Here is a 17,497-nt window from a genome sequence, read left to right on the forward strand (position 1 = left end):
GTTAGGGTTCAGAACTCCTAGTCAAGGTGACAAATCTTTGCTCTGTCACTCACAGAAGTGATTACGTAGAACCAGTCAAATAATGAAGATTTTTTTTAAACTATAATTTTACTTTTAGTGTCAAAAATGAAGTGTAATAATTGTGCTTGAATGTGATGGAAATACTGTTGGACATTTACTACTGCAGTTGCCTAAAAACTGTTAAAGTCAAGCTTTTTTTGTCTTTTTTTCTCCCCAAAAAGCTTCCTCCATAGAGCCAAGCTTGCAAGGAAGGCACTGGATGCCTATAATGGGTCTGACACAAACACAGGCAGGTTTAGCTTCTGTCTCTGTGTGGGAGATGAATTCCAAACTGGTCCAAGTGCTGCTGCAAGTTCTACCTGGGTAATAGCCACACTAAGTGACGAACATGTTCTCCAGAGAAGATGGAAAGGACTTTTTACATATCTGCCAGAACTAAAATGTGAACTAAAATGGAGTTGGACCTCAGTGGATGGAAAGGCTGTGTACAGAACTGTACTCTCTGGAGACGTCATCTAGAGCTCCATGCACCAGTATTCCTGCTTGTACATCTGTTCCAGACTCCTACTGGAATGCTTTTCAAAATTCCCATTTAGCTGCATGTCTAATCTTGCCAAATCACCTTAGAAAGTGGTGACCTTCCTGATGCTGTTCCTGCAATGGCCAGACCTTAGAGTTTCAGGAAGGAAAATTCCCCATCCAAAATGTGGTTTGTCACCTCAAGGTAAAATCAGTTATGAAGTAATGATAAAAAAAATAAATCTGTGTTCCATGGAGAAACAGTCTGGAGAAGAGGAGGTTCAGGGGTGACCTTATCACTCCCTACAACTACCTAAAAAGAGCTTGCAGTCTTCTCCCAGACAATCAGTGACGGGACAAGAGGACAGACATAGTGTTAAGCTGCACCAGGGGAGGTTCAGGTTGGACAGTAGGAAGAGTTTCTTCACAGAAGGGGTGATTAGACTTCAGAATGGGCTGCACAGGGAGGTGGAGTCAGTGTCCCTGGAGGGGTTTAAGATAAGACTGGATGTGGCACTTAGTGCTATGGTCTATTTGACCACTATTTGACATGGTGATGTCTGGTCACAGGTTGGGCTTGATGATCTCAGAGGCCTTTTCCAATCCAGCTGATTGTGTAATTCTGTGATTCTGTGGGGTAGCCTAAAATAAGACTTGTCCTTTATTAAACAGTACCCATGGTTTGTGTAACAGTGTTACATGCAGTTCAGTCATTCATTACAAAACCTCAAAACGTTTGCCTGTTTTCAAAGCTAGGAAATAAAGTGTCTCTGTTGCTTAGACCCCACTTTTGTTAAGGATGGAAAAAAGAATGATATTTCTTCAGCTAACTTGTGGGTTTTGGGCTCCCCAGGCTGGGTGGGGCAGCATGTCAGGGTTCCTTCTGCTCTGCCAGAAGCTGCTGTGCCAGTTGCAGCAGTCAGTGCCTCGGCTGCAGGCAGCTGAAGTTCCGTGAGCTAAGGTGGATTAAAGCTTTGTGTGTAGGGGGCCCTGCACTGCTGCTCTGGCTACTCAGAGCCCCTGTGTCTGTTCTGCTGGGACTGTGCAAGGAGAGGATGCTGTGCCATGGCCTGGGCTTCGGCAGCACTCAAGGAACAATCCAATTTTTCTGGTGGGAGGGATGGTCTTGTCATGAGGATGAGGAGTGCTCCTGTTTTAATGACCACACAGTGCTGAGCAGTGGTTCCCTGCTGGCCAGGCTTCCTCTTGCCCTTGGATAGGGTCCCTACTTCCTCTTTCCAGCTTTTGGGCCCAATGGTTCTTCCAGCCTCCATGCAGCAGCTCTGGCTGCATGACCCTGAAGTAATCAGCCCAGCAGCAAACATAAGTAACAAGCTGATAAGTTTGTTGGTTTGGCTTCTTCTCAACTCTGATGCTGGTGTGCCTTGGTGATTGGGAAATACTGATTTGGGGGCTTTTTAATGCTCAAATAATCTGAAGAGTATTGTCTGCTTAGGTGCCTTTTGTCCTTTTTTCCAACTGCTGGAAGGCAGTTTGAATACTGTGTGTCCAGATTGTCTGCTGGTTTGTTGTTTGATTTTATTTTTAATGTCTCAGTAACATCCATACCCCAAGGGAAAATTTAAATTATAAAAATTAATTCCTGTCAGATTATTTGTTTGAATTTCAAGTTGTTTTGCTGTTCCAGGAATGTTGCAGTGTCGGTAGCAGGATCATGAAGCCAGGTTCAGCCAAATTGGCTTGCATACACTTGTAATTTTGGATTTGGAGAAAAATCAGTCAGTTTAACATGGTTAATACATTCATGCTGTAGGGTTGGTGATAATAAGTTCTTTAGACATTGAGACATGCAATTACCCTAAGTGCAGATAAACAAAATCTTTTGTGCATGTGTTGCATATGCAAATTTGCAATAATCCATGAGCAGTGGTCTAGCCTGACTTGAGGCTGCCATTCAAGACTCACAGGAATAGCCTTGTGTGGTGTGAGGAGCTTTTAACTGCAGATTACTGAAGCTCAGGGTTAATTTTACCAAAAAAAGGAGATGACAGACTGACATAGATGTGGTTGGAAGATTGTTGGTATATTTGGAAGGATATCAATCAGGTTCCACTACAGCATTCTGGTATAAAATTGTCCCTGCTTAGCCACAATTGACTTGGTTTAAGATGCTGTCAAATACTTCAGCATTGGTATGAGTGACTTCAGTGACTCAGTCCACCAATTCATGTTTTTGGGTTTTGACATTAGCTCTGCAGAGACAGTTCAGAGTAACTCAACCCAGAAGACAGAATGAAGAACACTTTTGTATATAAAAAGCAATGCTGATGATGGGCAAAGAGGCATGTAATTGCTGTAGTAGGCAACCCAGAATACAAAGTTAGTGAATTTGTGTTATGTTGAAGAAGGATTAATGATGAGGAACGATGAAGAACGTTTTCTTTAGGTTTCTTCTCCATAGCCTGAACTTTTTTACTGTTTTTTTCTCCTGGAAACCTTAGCTCTTCAGTATCAAGCTGGGGTAGGCTTTGTGAGATGGGCATTTCAAACAACTTTACCAAGTCAACACCCATTTTCTTGACTTGGCAATCAAGATTGTTTCTTTCTAGCCAGCAGGTTTCTGCTTTTGGGGGAAACTTTGCTATAGTGAACTTAAAAATAACCTCATCACCCCTTACAATTTTATTATTGAATTTTAAATTTCAAACTTGATAAAAGTAAGGTGAAGTTACCATGTCTGGCTAGTGCCAGGCTGCTGTAATATTGTTGTGGACTACAGGCATGCCACTTTTGATAGTGTTAATCCCTTCTGTTGATGTTCCGCTTGTGTCCCTGCTGAGGGAGTTGCTGGCTTTCCAGTTAAGGCAGTAGTTGGAGCAGTTGGTGATCACTTTCTGCCTTGCCAGATGTTTGGGTCAATTGAGCAGTTAATACCCATGGGAAGCAGCCTTAGGAGGATGGGATGTGTGCAGCCTGTGGCAGAGAGCCCTCCCCTGTTCAGGGGAGACCGGCACGGAAAGGAGACTCAGCCTCTGTCTGAGGAGGAAAGGTGAGCTTCCAGTTCTTCTGCAGCAAGGTTTGAGTCTGCACAAGACTGAACTACCTGTGAGACAACACTTTCTCATTGACCTTTTGATAGTGGCTTGCTCTGAGATGTTTTAAATGAGCAGTGCTAATGAGACTGTTAATTACACCCATCCCAGTGCTGTATTTCTTCCTTCCTTTCTTCACTGGCATTGAGCATTCCCAGACCACAAGCAGAATGGTTGCTGGCTGAGGGAGGATGTAGCTCAGTAATGTCAGATCATTTGTTCTCACGGACTGTGCACGCCACAGGGAACAAGACCCTAATGTTGTAATCCTGCCCCTGTCACTGCATTGATGTGCTTTATGGATCTGTTTCTTTCTTCCCATAATTTTTAGTAGTCAGTGAAGTCCACGGGGACTGGTAAGAGGCTTGGCAGTGTAAAGCACTCTGAACGTGCTTGTACAACATGGCCTGTAGAGTTAATTCGTATCCAGCTCAGCACTGGTTTTTTAGGGCTGTTTCATTCCAGGATGAACATAGCAGAATCTACAACATCCTGCACTTTTCCTGTGGGAAACTGCTGTCTCTTGCAGCAACTGTCCAATCCTGGCAGTCACGGCTGGGCACCTGGTGGCAGCAGGACCCTGGCAGCAACTTGCAGAGATTCACCATGTCCATTTTATGGTTCAGTTAAGATGAACCCTAAGGCTCATTTCTCTGAAAACTCTGGGTCAGTTTCTGTGTGAGTCTATCTCTGCCAGTAGCAAAGCCAAGTAATGCTATCCAGTCTACTGGATATGTATTTGGAGATTGATGCCAGCTTCCCAAACTGGAGAGTGTCAGCTTGCAATTCAAGTGGTGCTGACGTTTGCGGGAAGGCTTGCTGTTCTAAGCTGTCAGATGTTAGCCAGTGTATGTAATTAACTTGGTATAATTCTGCTTCAGAATGAAATACTCATTCAAAAGAGACTTTAAAAAACCATCCTGATGTTTTTAGTGTCTGGGTAGTAAGTGATGGTGCACAGAGCAAGGCATACATTTATTGTTAGAGAGATTGGTTTCATGGCAGCTCCTCTTTGTTACTGTGGTACACAGAAAGTCCTAGAGGCTTTTACTGTCCATCACTTCTTGGGTCTTGTGGGTAATCCAGATACAAAACCCTCAGATGTACATTAAGAGAGGAAACAGAAATAATATGAAAATACAGCCTGAAATGCTCTGGTTGGCTAATTATCCCAAAGGACAAAGGTAAAACTTTATTTTGCATAGTAGTTTTTCTAGAGATTGGTAATAAATCTTGTGAGCAGAGGAGGAGCGGGAATAGACATGGAAGGGGTAAAAAATTTGTTTTGCCCCAGAGGAAATTCAGGAATTAGGGAAGTGATAACACCACCAAACCAGAAACCCATAGCTTGGAGGTGGTGTATATCAAAAGGTTCATCCTGAGTCAGGGAGAGTTGAAGATTTGCTGAGAAGAAAACTATGGAAGTTTAGAAATTACATAGCCCATTTGATTTAAAGATGGGAACAGGGTGTTGTGTGTAGTTGTGCCATCCAGCTCCTGTTTACCTCTCCATTGTGAAGTTCATTGACCACTTCTGGTCTCTAAATCTGTTACATATTTTGATTCTAATGTTGCACTGTGCAGAAGGAAATTATTCTTTTTAAGACTTAAATTTTATTGTTTCCTCTTTGAAAAATATCTTAGGCATCAAAATTCCCTTTTTGTGCTCTGTCAAAACCAAAATGAAGGGTTTGCCTCAAACGGTAAGCTGAAATTGCTAAGTTTATGATCAGAAAACAACTTCCTGAAAGATGGAGAGGCAGAGAATATAAAATTGACAAATCCAGCTGAACACTGAGATCTCATCATGCTTGAGCCTTTTTTTCTGTTGGGAGTGAAGTTTTTTATGGTTGTTTTGGTTTTGTTTATTTGTTTAGATTGCATCCAGGATGGACCATATAAAGCCGGAAGTATTGAGTCTTTGCCTGTTGCTGGTTTTCTAATACCACAGGCTTGCTGTGATAGTCTGGTCACTTCTTTCAGTCCAAGTTCACCAGAGTTATTCCACATTGTACCTTAAATGATGCAAAGTAATTGTCTGGATGAGATTCACAGCAGGCAGGTTGTTACCTGTGAGGAAGGATGAAAAGTCCTTTGTAGCTGCACATAACCTCTAGGTGAGGATTCTTGTTCTGTATGTGAGTGTTTGAATGTTTTTAGCTCTGTTTTGCTTTTGTGATGAGGTTGAGTGGCAACACCAAAATAAAGCATCTCACTCTCAGTGAAACCTCTAGTTTTTTGAAAAAGTGAGTTATAAGACAAATTGTATCATCAACCGAGATGACACATCAAGAGGAAATCGTGTTTGGGGTGAACTAAGCTTTGCACCTTTACTTGTTGACATATGCTCCTCATCTACAGCAGCACATTAAAATCTTCTTTACATTTTGATTTAAAGTAGAGGGAAAGAAAAGAGGAAGTTGCAGTAACCCACTAATTTCTACATACATTTTATTCTGAGTATATTAGAGTGATGGAAAAACCTGAGTTCATCATTTACTTCAATTCAACTTAGTATTTGATACCAGTAATTATTACCCTCCAAATCTGTGTTTATTTATGTGTGGCCTGTGTCCAGCTGTTGTGCCGTGGCAGAACTGAGGGATGTGGTGGAGAAGAATATATCCAGTGGCTGGCATCCACCCTCGCTGTGCAGTCAGAGAATTGCACAGCTCCACGCAGCTCAGGGGCAAAAAAATTTTGGGTTTGGAAATACTAAGCCCCTACTAACTCTCGTTTCAGAGAGGCTTTCACACCATGCTGTGTTTTTGTTAATCTCACTTTGTGTATACTTCTGTATTTAAAAATTGTCTAGGAGATACTTCAGAACAACTAAATTCTACTTTATTGATGACTTCTTATCTACACCAGTGGTTTGTTAGCAGACTCATTATTGCTTGGACTTTTTTTCAATTGTCAATGGCAGCTGCAGTAAGTATGACAGCACTGAGTCATGTTATGATTTAGACTTTGTTGTGTGGCAGCAGAACAGAAGTATTAAATTAAGCAGCTCTTTCTCCCCATTTCTTCCTGTTGGAGTACTCTTTATGCCAATAAATACCTGTTGTGGATGATAAATGCTTGTGGCAGGGTGTGTGCTTGCCCCTCCTTGTTCTGCAGGTTTGAGGGAGCCACAGCCCCTGAGCAGGGAGCCTCCTCCCTGCCTCCTTCAAGGGCAGCTGGAACCTGTGTTCATGCAAGACTAATTCAGATTATTTTCATTAAGTCTTTAGCTGTATTACCTTGTTTACCTTGGAGGATAAAACCAGTATGGTGCTGGGCTTTGTTTCTGGCTTAACAGAGTACAATACAAGTTCAGGGTCCTTGGACTGATACACACCATGATGAACTGCTCTGGTTTTTATGGGGGAATTGTTGTGTGGATGAGCTGAACTCCATGATTCTGTTTCCTTGAAAGAAGCTGCATTGGTGTCCATTGGATGAAAGGTTTACCAAGTGGAGCTGTAAATGTTTTTAATGACTGGAATATGTGTAGATCTTGCTCAAAAGAATTGTTTTCTTTCTTTTGCAGTCTCTTGCACAGCCAAGCACTCAACAGAAAAGGAATTCTTCAGCATCTTGTTTCAAAAGACCTTGGACAATCTTCTGCTCTTCTACTCCCTTTGGTCCCACATTTCAGCAAAAAAAAGATCCAAAGAGGAGGATGAGGCAGCTTAGAGGAAAACCTAAGAAAGAGACCTCCAAAGATAAAAAGGAGAGAAAACAGGCAATGCAAGAGGCCCGGCAACAGATCACCACTGTGGTGCTTCCCACACTGGCTGTCGTAGTACTGCTGATTGTCGTGTTTGTCTATGTAGCCACTCGTCCCAATACAACTGAATGATGCAGCTTTTCAGACTCTCTAGCTTTGGGATATTAATTTTACCAAGAGCCAAAAGGAACTCTCTGCCACTCTTTTAGTACTTTGCAAAGGATCTTGCTGGTATTTTCAGTCTTTCTCTTGGCTAGAGTCCCACAGATTCTCTTTAGGAATGTAACATAAAACGTATTAGTGAATGTGCTAGTACGTTTTATGGTCCAGTTATGTGCCTTTCAGACTTTTAAAAATGGTGTTTTTCTTAAAGCTGTTTGAAGCTCTATATTGTAAAAGGAAATCGTGTTCTGCTATAAATTTGTAAAAAATCAGCTTTCAGCTTTTATCACTGTTACGGATAATGTTGCTCCCATGAGCTCTTGTATGTCTATTTCAGAATTTCCAAAGAAGTACATTTCTTCTTTGTACTTAATGTCATATGAAGTGCTTTGATTCAGAAAGGATATATTTATTTTTTGAATAAAAGAAGTCTTACTTGGAATCTTCAAATTATTTTGCAAAAAAAATGTGACATTGTGAGAGCCTACATTGTGTAATAATTTTTTCATCAACCACTATATAGTTCACTCAAAAAGAATTTCTTTTTGGTGCGAGATGCCAACATGCAAAGTGAATACTTCAGGACCTGCTGGATGGAATCGTACAGAATTTGGACAGGGAGATTCTGCCAGGTTTTGGTGAAGTAACTAATAACAAACTACAAAACACAGTTGCTTATCTGAATGTTCAATATTTGAAACTGTGTAAGTGGCAATAAAAAGGTGGTTTTGCATACAAACCCTTGATTATTTCTTTTATTAAGGAGAGAGAAGTAACAGTATAACTTTGCTCTCTGACATGTTTGCTGAAGGTAGCTGCTGTCCTCTGGCATGCCCCCATCCCCTCATTGGAAGGAACCTGTGAGCACAGCTTGGGCAGTTTAATTCTAGGAAATTAAGCTAAAAATTCTCATCAAAAGGCCTGAATGACCCTGTGTTCTACTACAGTCCTTTCTCATCCAAGTATTTTAAGGCACTCAATAGGCATTAACCTTCAGAAGATTTTGGAGAAGGAGATTGAGAACTCTTCACTGCTGCTTAAATGCAGGCCAAGCAAGGAAGAATGTTGATGCTACAGTGCACTGGTGCATGGCAGGAAATATTTCTATGCTGAAAGTTAAAGGTCCCTTGTGTCTTTCCCTCATGTGTAGTCTTTGGCTCAGGCATAGTCCCAGTGAAGTCAGCGGGACTCTTCACTGAGGTGCCAGTGAAAGAGGGGGCTGTGTTTCCTGCATCACCCTCATGTACTGCTCCTGTGCAGAATGCTGCTGCCAGCCAAAGTTGCTTTACAAAAAAAACCACTTCAGGCGAGCAAATGCAGGTCCTTGCAGTGTACATTGCCCTAAGGCCCATGTTCCCACAGCAGGGTGAGCCTATGGCTGGCTATAAACGGGCTCCACTGGGAATGGTGCAGATACCCGATGGTGCAAGGAGTGGCTGTGGCTCCTGACACGTTGCTACTGCTGTTGGGAGTGTCCAGAATAAAACTGGCCCTGAAGACTGAGATGTTTTTGAAATACAAAGTTTACTAAAACCTAAAGAAAGGGTTTGGATGAACTGTGAGGTTGTTCCCCCCCGCAGGTGGCATCATAGCTGGGATATGTGCACAACGAGCTGCACAGACAGCATGGCCAGCGTGGTCTGACTGCCAGAGCATTTACCCGCAGAGCGGCCAGCGGGAAGGCTGCTGGCCAACCCCTGTGCTCAGCGGGCCGTGTGCTGACACTGAAATTATCTGTGCTTTGCACTGACAACCGCTCCCTCTCCTTCAGCTGGGGAGCTCTGAAACGATGAATCTGTAATGGTAATTGCTTAGTCTGTCATCTCCCAGCTGCTTCTGTTCTCCTAGGCACCAAATCCTTGTCCTATTTTTATTTTATCCTCAGTCAGGGATGGCTGTAGTGGAGCTCTGGTAGTTTGCACCTTTTTCAACTGAGCTGTTCAGCTTGAATAAAATTTGTGCCTGAGCAAGTGACCAAAAGTGTGTGCAATTTAAATATGCATGTCCTGCAGGGTACTTGGTGTCTCGGGTGTCTAGAATAGAAGTGCAGTTTTTGATAACCTCTTGCACAGATTCCTCCTCATCACCCTCTTCCATAGATTCTTAGCCAGGGATTTCTGACCCTTATTGCTCTGTAATACTTTGTGATGGCTCTAATGAAGTTCCTGTGACTTCCCCATCTCTGAGTTGTAGCTTATTTCAGTTCCTTTTACCTGCAGGGTTTTTTTATGAGCCGAGGCAATGATTTTATAATTCAGAGACCCTTCCCTGAAATTGTTCAGAGTCCTTATGTGGTTTTGCCCCACCTTCATTTTCTGCAAGAGTGGAGTCTGTGACATAAGAGCAATGAACTGATGAACTTGCTGATAATAACTAAATAGGTAAAAGGTCATTTGGGTTAGATAACATGTATGATTACTCCTCTAATGAGATGTTACATTTCTGCTGCTTTTTCTTATGCCCTTCCTTTATCTCTTGTCATCTGTAAATTCTTCAGGTCACAATAATAATATTTTCAGTGACAAATGTCTATTAATATGAACCTATAGCTAATTAAAGATGTGTATTTCAATTCTCTGAAATGTGCAATATTACTGAGTGCTAATTGAGAGGAAAATAGTGTTATACTTTATGAATGGTTCCTTATGTAGTTCCTTATGTAGAAGCTGGAATTGATTTCACAGTTCAACTTAAACCCAATATTTTTTTCTCTAGTAAACAATAAAGTTGGATTCTGACATTTTCCACCAAATTCCCTTTTGCTAGTATTGAATATAAGAATGTGGATTTGGAAAAAAGGTATGAAGCCTCTGCAGACAGGAACTGTCAAAAATCACTGAGTAATAATGGGGAAATAAATAAATGGTGGTTGCCCAAATGTCAACTTGTGTGAGCTTCTCAGCTAAAGGTGTAACTGTGCCTCTGTTTTTTTAACTGTATGTATTTCTCCAACTGTCATTGCCTTCAAAAATGTCTTAGAAATAGGGTTTCAAACCTTTTCCCAGCATACAGTAGCTTGTGGGCAAAACTGAATGATTTATTACAAGCATTTTCCAGAAAACTCATGCTGAGACACTTCTTCAGCAGTGTCTTATGATTTCCAAGAGTGCTCATTATCAGGTGATGTCATTAAAAACCTGCCATTGCCTTTGGATAAATCAAGTTATAGAAGCAGTTTTTTAAACCTGATTTTTCAAAGCATAAATCAAATCTGAGTCAAATACTTAAACATCAAGGTTTGAATGGAGTTTTATAAATGTCTGCGAAGTGCTAAGAAAACAAAGCGATCATGTCAAGCATTCTTGCAGCGGGTAAATGCCCAGTTGCATTACACAGGGCCTCAGCTCCCCAAAGCCAGGTGGGAGAAGCCAGTGGCACTGCCTCTGGTCTGAAGGAAGAACTACACGTATTTTAAGAACTCCGAGAGATTGGCTCCTGGTCTCATGTTTCAATCCATCTACAAAGAGAATATTTACTTATTCACTGATGTTCAGTTTAAATGCACACACCAGAGAAGATGCACTGTTCTTTTTTCAGCCCGTTTACCTTCAGTGCCCAGATGGTTCATGTACAGCTTTGAACACTCCTGTAGCTGTGAAAGAGGTGAAAGAAACAGATTCATCTGTTGGTTTAGGAAGGGACACAGGAATGCAGCATATCACAGTCTAGGGCATTGCTCAATCCACTAGCAGAAACTTAGATGCAGTACATTAAATTACAGCCTATTTATGGATTTGAGGGTGTCCATGTGATTAAAGAGTAACTCCAACACAGAGAACTTTGAGATCTGATCCCCACAGCGAGGGAAAAACAACACACAGTTCCCACATTGGTTTACCCAACTCCAATGAACTCTGCTTAACCTAGCATTTTCTCAGCAGAAGCTGTGTGTGAGGAGAAAAAACCCACGTTTTCCTAGCACAAGGCAGTTTGTGTGTAAAATCTAGTGGATAGCTATTTTGAATGGAATTAAACAGAGAAAATAAAAAATTGTGCATGACGTAATTGGCTGTTGTAGGTTGTAAAGCCAGAGGGGAATGACACAAGCTAAGTACCTTCTCCCCAGCACACTCTGCCAGCTGTTGAGTCTGTGGGAGACGCAGGAGCGGAGAGCAGCAGGAGAGAGAGGAGTTCAGCACATACCTGAGCTGGCAGTGTAATCCAGGCTGTGATGGCTGGCAGGACAGGCTGTAGATGTGGAGTCACCCGGGACTCTTGCATTCAGCAGGCTCTGTTGACGGCTTCTTCTCATTCCTGCCAGTCGTGTTTAGTTGAGCTGTGAATTATTGAGTGCTGGTGGGCTTGAGTCTGTGTGCTGTTGTAGTGCTGTTAAACCAGGAATTAGAACCAGTTCCACTACAATAAAGCCCAAGCAGTGACACTGGGGGTTAGGCACTTCCTGTACTGTCTCTGATCACAGCACAGATTTACTGGCTGTTGTTTAAGTCTTACCCATGGAAAAGCAAGAGCCGTGCCTGTGATTGTTTGTTCATTTTTGGGTTCATTTGGCACTGTGTTTTGCTGCTGCCATTTGCATTCATCTCTACACTGGCTCAGAGTACCCACTGTCTGACACTCTTACATTCTTATACTCCTAAATTTTCCATACATAAAAGAAGAGAGTAAGAAATGGAAGAAAATGTGCTAAATATCCAACTTTCATGTGAGCCATTTTAAATGGCTACTTAGTATTCAGTAACTGCTGTTTCAGCCCCCTCTGAGAAAGTTTTGGAAGTGAATTGGACAGCAATGCTCTGGCAGCTCTTATGCCACCAACTATTTCAAAATTACATCTTGATGAAACATGTTGGCAACTGCATGCATTTGACCTCTGTTTTTCCTTCAGCCAAAAAAAAAAGCTGGTGGCAGCCTGAACCATTGTTCTTTGTATTTAAAACAAGTCTTTCAACTGGGAGCCAAAAAATTGCTTTTCAGTACAGCTTTGAAAAATCATCAAAGTTCAGCAGCTTACAAAAATTTTCCATTGCCTTGCTATTCACAAAGTAGAATAGACATTTTCTGTATTTTTGGGCAATTTGCAGCTCCTGCAAGTTGCACCTTGTCCTGTTAAATGAGCCTAATGATTAATACCTTTTTTATTTTTATTTTTATTGGTGTTTGGAGGAATTTATAGCCTTGGACCCTTCTGATTATTCATTCTTTAATAATATACATCCATGTCCAACCCCTGTCCATAAATGACTAATTTCTCAGTCTTTATTATTTCTGCTGTCCATCATTCTGTAAAAAGATTTTTTTGGTGTGATAACATCAGGAAGATGTATCTTCCTTCAGAAACCTCTCACCTGCTCAGTTGAGTTTCTGCCTTTTAATGCAACTAAAGTATTCAAACCAGTGGCCTGGCTCCAGCTATACTATGGTAGCAATGGGCTCATTTAAGCTGGGGATTGTCAGATGAAAACTTTTGCTGTTTGGTTGAGAAAGAGAAGGACAACCTTTCTGGTTAGTAGGTGTTTAAAAAATGGCACCTTGATCCATCATGTCTCAGCACATTTGTGGCACAGTGCTCTCTGAGCAGGCAGTAACAGTAACAAGTAGGCTGTTCAGATATAGGTAATTCACAGTTTTCAGTGCTTCTCACAGGCAGTTTATTATATGGCATTGCACAAAAGCCAGGCTGAAACTAACTCTGGTATTTTATTAGCCAAAATTAGTAGCCTGCCCAGATCTTAAAAAGCTTTATGAAAAAAACCCATCGTATCAATTTTTGATGATTCATTCACTCATTCTGCATCATCTCACAGATCTATACCTTGAGAGGCGTCCTCATGCCTGAACTGGAGGCAGACACATACATTTCTTTAAAGATCTGGAGCAGACTGTCATCTTGTATGTTTGAATTTGAGAGATGCAAAAGACTGGCTAGCTGGCTATTTATTTGGCTCTTCTGAAAGGCAGTATTTTCCTGTCTTTTTGCTTAAACAGATCTTTCCCAGCTTAAAATTTAGCTTTATTTTCAGAGGTTTCTGAATTTCTTCATTAATTCATTTAAAACTGCATGTCCCCCTAAGCTGAGGGTACGTATATATTTAGTTTGTTCAGATGTCCTTCCGTCATCTTTTTATTTTGTCCTTGTTCCTCCAGCTGAGTCTAGTAATTTTCCTGAATTTTCCTGTAAAAGGTTCTTTGATGTCCTCATCTTCATTGCTCATTTTACTGCAAGCTGAGCCAAACTGGTATTTAAAATCTTGGTATTTTGTGTAAGTATGATGTAGTGTATTTTGTCTTAGTGGAAATATAGCATCGAAAAACAATTTACATTTTAGCCATGGTCCTGAATATTAATGAGACTTCTTTTACTCACAAACTGGAGCAGTTTGACAGCTTGGTATTATTTTTATCCAGATTTTCCCAGGAAGCTGGCAACAGTATATGGTGGAAAGCAGTTCTTCAGTATCTCATTCACTGAAATTGGTGGTTCATCAACAGTGTCTGTAATTTCTGTTTCGCTTGCACAGCAATAGAATTCAGTGTGAATTGCAAATAAAAGGAATCTCAATATTATGCAGATTTTCGGCACATGTAGTTGAATTAACTCTGCTTGGTTATATAATGTTTTCCTATGATGTAGGAAAATGTAAAGAATTTAGAGCCTTACCTAAGACTGATCACATGTTGTCTGAAGTTAAAGTTTTTCCTCACTGTTCCAATACAGTTAAACAATGAGCCAACGTGGTAACAAAACTTCAATCCAAAATAGCTTTTAAACACAGGCTTTAAAAATTCTAAAGTCTAAATAGAAAGTGCATGAGATCAGGTTCTACTCCAGATGAAGTCCATAGGTCTGGTAAAAGGGGAAATATGGGTGGCTTCCAAACATGTGCTTGGTCTTTTAATGTTCTTCTCATGGAACAGCATTTCCAGAGGCCCAGGGCAGCAAAGAACCACCAGAGCATAGATAAGCTTTTCATGCCAGAAGCTGAGCCATAGTTAAAGGCTTTTATTATTTTTCTGTACAATCTAGAGAATTTCTCTTAGTTGATTCTAATTTCAAGCGAATAATTCCACTTATTAGCCCTCTGTACATTACAGAATTTAAAGTACCTTAATTTACAGTGCTGCAACGGGGTGTCTGCTGCACACAATTTAACTGTGCAAAACCCACCTGTATATTTTAGAATATGTTCAGAGTTTATTTTGTCATATAGTCAAGTTACAATATACTTAAATCTGTAGGAGAATGATGATTTTCTTGAAAACTTGGTGTTACAAATACATGCTATTGGCACTGTGCCTAAATACATTAACCAGCTAGTTGCAGATTTTAGTTCTGAGAAACTCATGAGTGATTACTTGGTTTGCTTTTCTTAATTGTGTGACTGTCTTAAGTATGCCTGCTCTGCTGCATCCTGGCATATTTTTTTAGAGTATTTTCAGAATATCTTTGCAGCTCTTCAAGGTGTGAATTTAAACGTTCTTCAAATTCTCTGGTGTGTTTCTCTTCCTCTTGAAGGAACTTTTTTGTTGTTGCAAGGAAGGACATCTCAGGGGAAGACTGAGCAATGAATAGAAAATCATGGTTAGGAAAAACCAGCAAGTGCTGCAACGTGTTTGCATTACCAAATTCTAGATGTGAAAAACATTTTGACCTACAGCAGCTAACAACACTAGAATGCTTTACACCTCTTCAAGAAAGCACCATTTTTAAAGGCATACATTTTTAAAGGCATCCATGTGCCTAAATGACATGGACTGAGCGTTGTGTTTGATTATCTCTGATATTCATAGCATTAGGATATAGCTTGGCCATTAAAAATTTAAATATCCCACTAGACAGAATTAAGCTGCTGCAGAACCTCCAAAATCTATCAACTACAGATTATGTTAGTTATTTGTATAATGTAGACCAGGGCAGAGGACAATAATCTTTTTTGGAATGACAGAGTATAATTATCTTGGATACTGCTGATTGTCTCCTGTAATTTTAGCTCTCTGCTTCTGTGGTATGATGCTTTCTGAGGAAAGGAAGAAAACTTGTGCTCATTTCAGAACTATTAACTCCAAGCCCTGACGTTCTGGAGAATGTACTAAATTTTTTTTCACTGCAAGTAATTCACTGAAAAATCTTCTTTCCATTTAATGAGCATTTAGTAGACTCAGACTGAAACCATACCAATAATCAGCCTTTAGATGGTTGTCATGGGATGCAGAGTTCTATAAAGCTAAGGACGTGTGAATCTTTGTTGGAACAAGTTCTAAATTTTTAGGCACCAATTTCTGTTAATTTTCTTGCTAATACCTAAGATGCATTCATTGGAATATCTTTATCAAAAGAAATATGAAATAATTTTTCTTTTACTAACAATACTATGCCTGTTTAAATACATTCAATACTTTTTTTGTAGAGATAAATGCAATTTTATGAAATGAATTTTTAAGATTTGGCTGAGGAAAAAACTTAAGCCCCTATACTTATATACTTACCCCCTATACTTAAGCCCCTATACAAGATAGGGGCTTTAATATAGAAAGAGAGGTAATCTTCTATTTTTATATTGTCATAAACTGGGAAAAATGATTGACATCTTTAATCTTAGTTAAACCATATCTTAAATAGTTTTTGTTACTGATTAAGTTATCAATCTAGAATTTCAGGGTTTTTTTCTAGAATTTAAAAATGTTTGAAGTTTATGTGTTAGCACATCAAATAGGAATTCAAATATTCAGACGGTCTGCGGAAAAGGCCAATTATATTGCATCCATAAATTTTTACTCCAGGCTCCACTGTATCAGAATGGGGTATTCCCTATCTCCACAGAAACTAGAGACAGATTTGGACTTTAACTTTGTTGAAAACTGCTCTTTAGCAGCTTTTAAGGCTAAAAGATACTAACTAGAAAAATGCTCTAAAGCACCAATCCATTGAAACCCTTTGCAGCAGACTCTGAGATGAAATTTAGAGATTTCCTATAGGAAACCCCTTTTCTTTTCAAAGTACAGAAGTGAGTGATAGCTGGAAATAAATTCTGAGTTTAATACCATCCTTCTTGAGTGAGAGAGGCTTCCTGATGTATAGGGCTCCTAAAATGAAATTCACAGAAAAAGCAGAATCTTCCTTTTCTCAATTGCTCCAAATGAATGTTTTAAAATGACGGCAAGATAAAGTGACTTAATTTGACATGTATGAATAAGAAACCTAAAAGTATTGGATCACTTTTTACCATAACACTCCTCTCAATCCTAGTACTAGCAAGAATAAGAAAGAACACCAATCCTCTAAAGTTTAAGAAAATGGAGGGACATCACCTGCCTTTGATTTTCTTCATAAACACACGCATGATTTCCCATTCATAAATTATCACTCCTCCCATATGAAGAGTTTTTCCTGACATTCTGAATGCCATGGCTACATGCCATTTGTTCCTTCATGGGCTAGGTCACAAATACATCTCCTCGTGATGTCAAGACTCAGTGACAGAATTGTTAGTACTATTTTAAATTATTTGAAGAAGGCTTTTGTATTGTGAAGAATACATTGAATTTGGAGGCTTTTCCTAAAGAATCACCATGTGTTCCCCTTCCTAAATACCAGAAATGAAATCGTTGATTCGATGCTAAGCAAATAAAACACCTTCAGTGAGAAGCATGAGAAACTGGGAAAATCTGAATCTGAAATACAAATTTAGGAGGTGTCATCACCTAGAGAAAAATGTCATGTTAGACTTTTCCTTGTGGACTGCAGATTTACACAGGTGCCAGTCTCAGAAAATTTAAATCTAGTTAGAAAAGATTCTTAGAGATTCAGGATAATGATGCTTAGAATTACTGACTTCTGATTGGAAACAGACTGGCCTCACAATCAAGCTATCTTCCCAAACTGTTAAATGTCCTTTGCTTCAACTGGTACTTTGATGTGTTTCCTCTTGAAATACACTGTAAACTCTGAATGAGACATTTCTGAATTTCCTCAGAGCTGAGAGAAGAATGTTTATCACTTAGAATAAGCAGGTCATGGCTCCTCACAGCTCCTTACCCGAGGGTCAGACATCACAGACTATGATTTTAGATA

The 17,497-nt window shown here is 40.1% G+C and overlaps 2 protein-coding genes across 3 annotated transcripts in view; one reads left to right on the forward strand and one right to left on the reverse strand.

The window, feature by feature from the left end:
• The window catches only part of SMCO4 (single-pass membrane protein with coiled-coil domains 4), a 28,568-nt gene extending 20,362 nt beyond the window's left edge, over window positions 1-8,206 (forward strand). For both annotated transcript variants that reach the window (XM_036393755.2, XM_036393747.2), the window contains exon 2: window positions 7,126-8,206. In XM_036393755.2, coding sequence (XP_036249648.1) covers window positions 7,258-7,437 — 180 coding nt within the window. In that variant the 5' untranslated portion in view covers window positions 7,126-7,257 and the 3' untranslated portion in view covers window positions 7,438-8,206. The remainder of the gene's footprint in view (window positions 1-7,125) is intronic.
• Window positions 8,207-14,600: 6,394 nt separating this feature from the next.
• DEUP1 (deuterosome assembly protein 1) overlaps window positions 14,601-17,497 on the reverse strand; it is a 40,575-nt gene continuing 37,678 nt past the window's right edge. The window contains exons 13-14 of the mRNA XM_054514099.1: window positions 16,468-16,509; window positions 14,601-14,983 (exon numbers count right to left, since the gene is read on the reverse strand). Of these exons, the coding sequence (XP_054370074.1) occupies window positions 14,813-14,983; window positions 16,468-16,509 (213 nt within the window). The 3' untranslated portion in view covers window positions 14,601-14,812. The remainder of the gene's footprint in view (window positions 14,984-16,467; window positions 16,510-17,497) is intronic.

Source organism: Molothrus ater, chromosome 2 (assembly GCF_012460135.2).
Source record: "Molothrus ater isolate BHLD 08-10-18 breed brown headed cowbird chromosome 2, BPBGC_Mater_1.1, whole genome shotgun sequence".
Lineage (NCBI taxonomy): Eukaryota > Metazoa > Chordata > Aves > Passeriformes > Icteridae > Molothrus > Molothrus ater.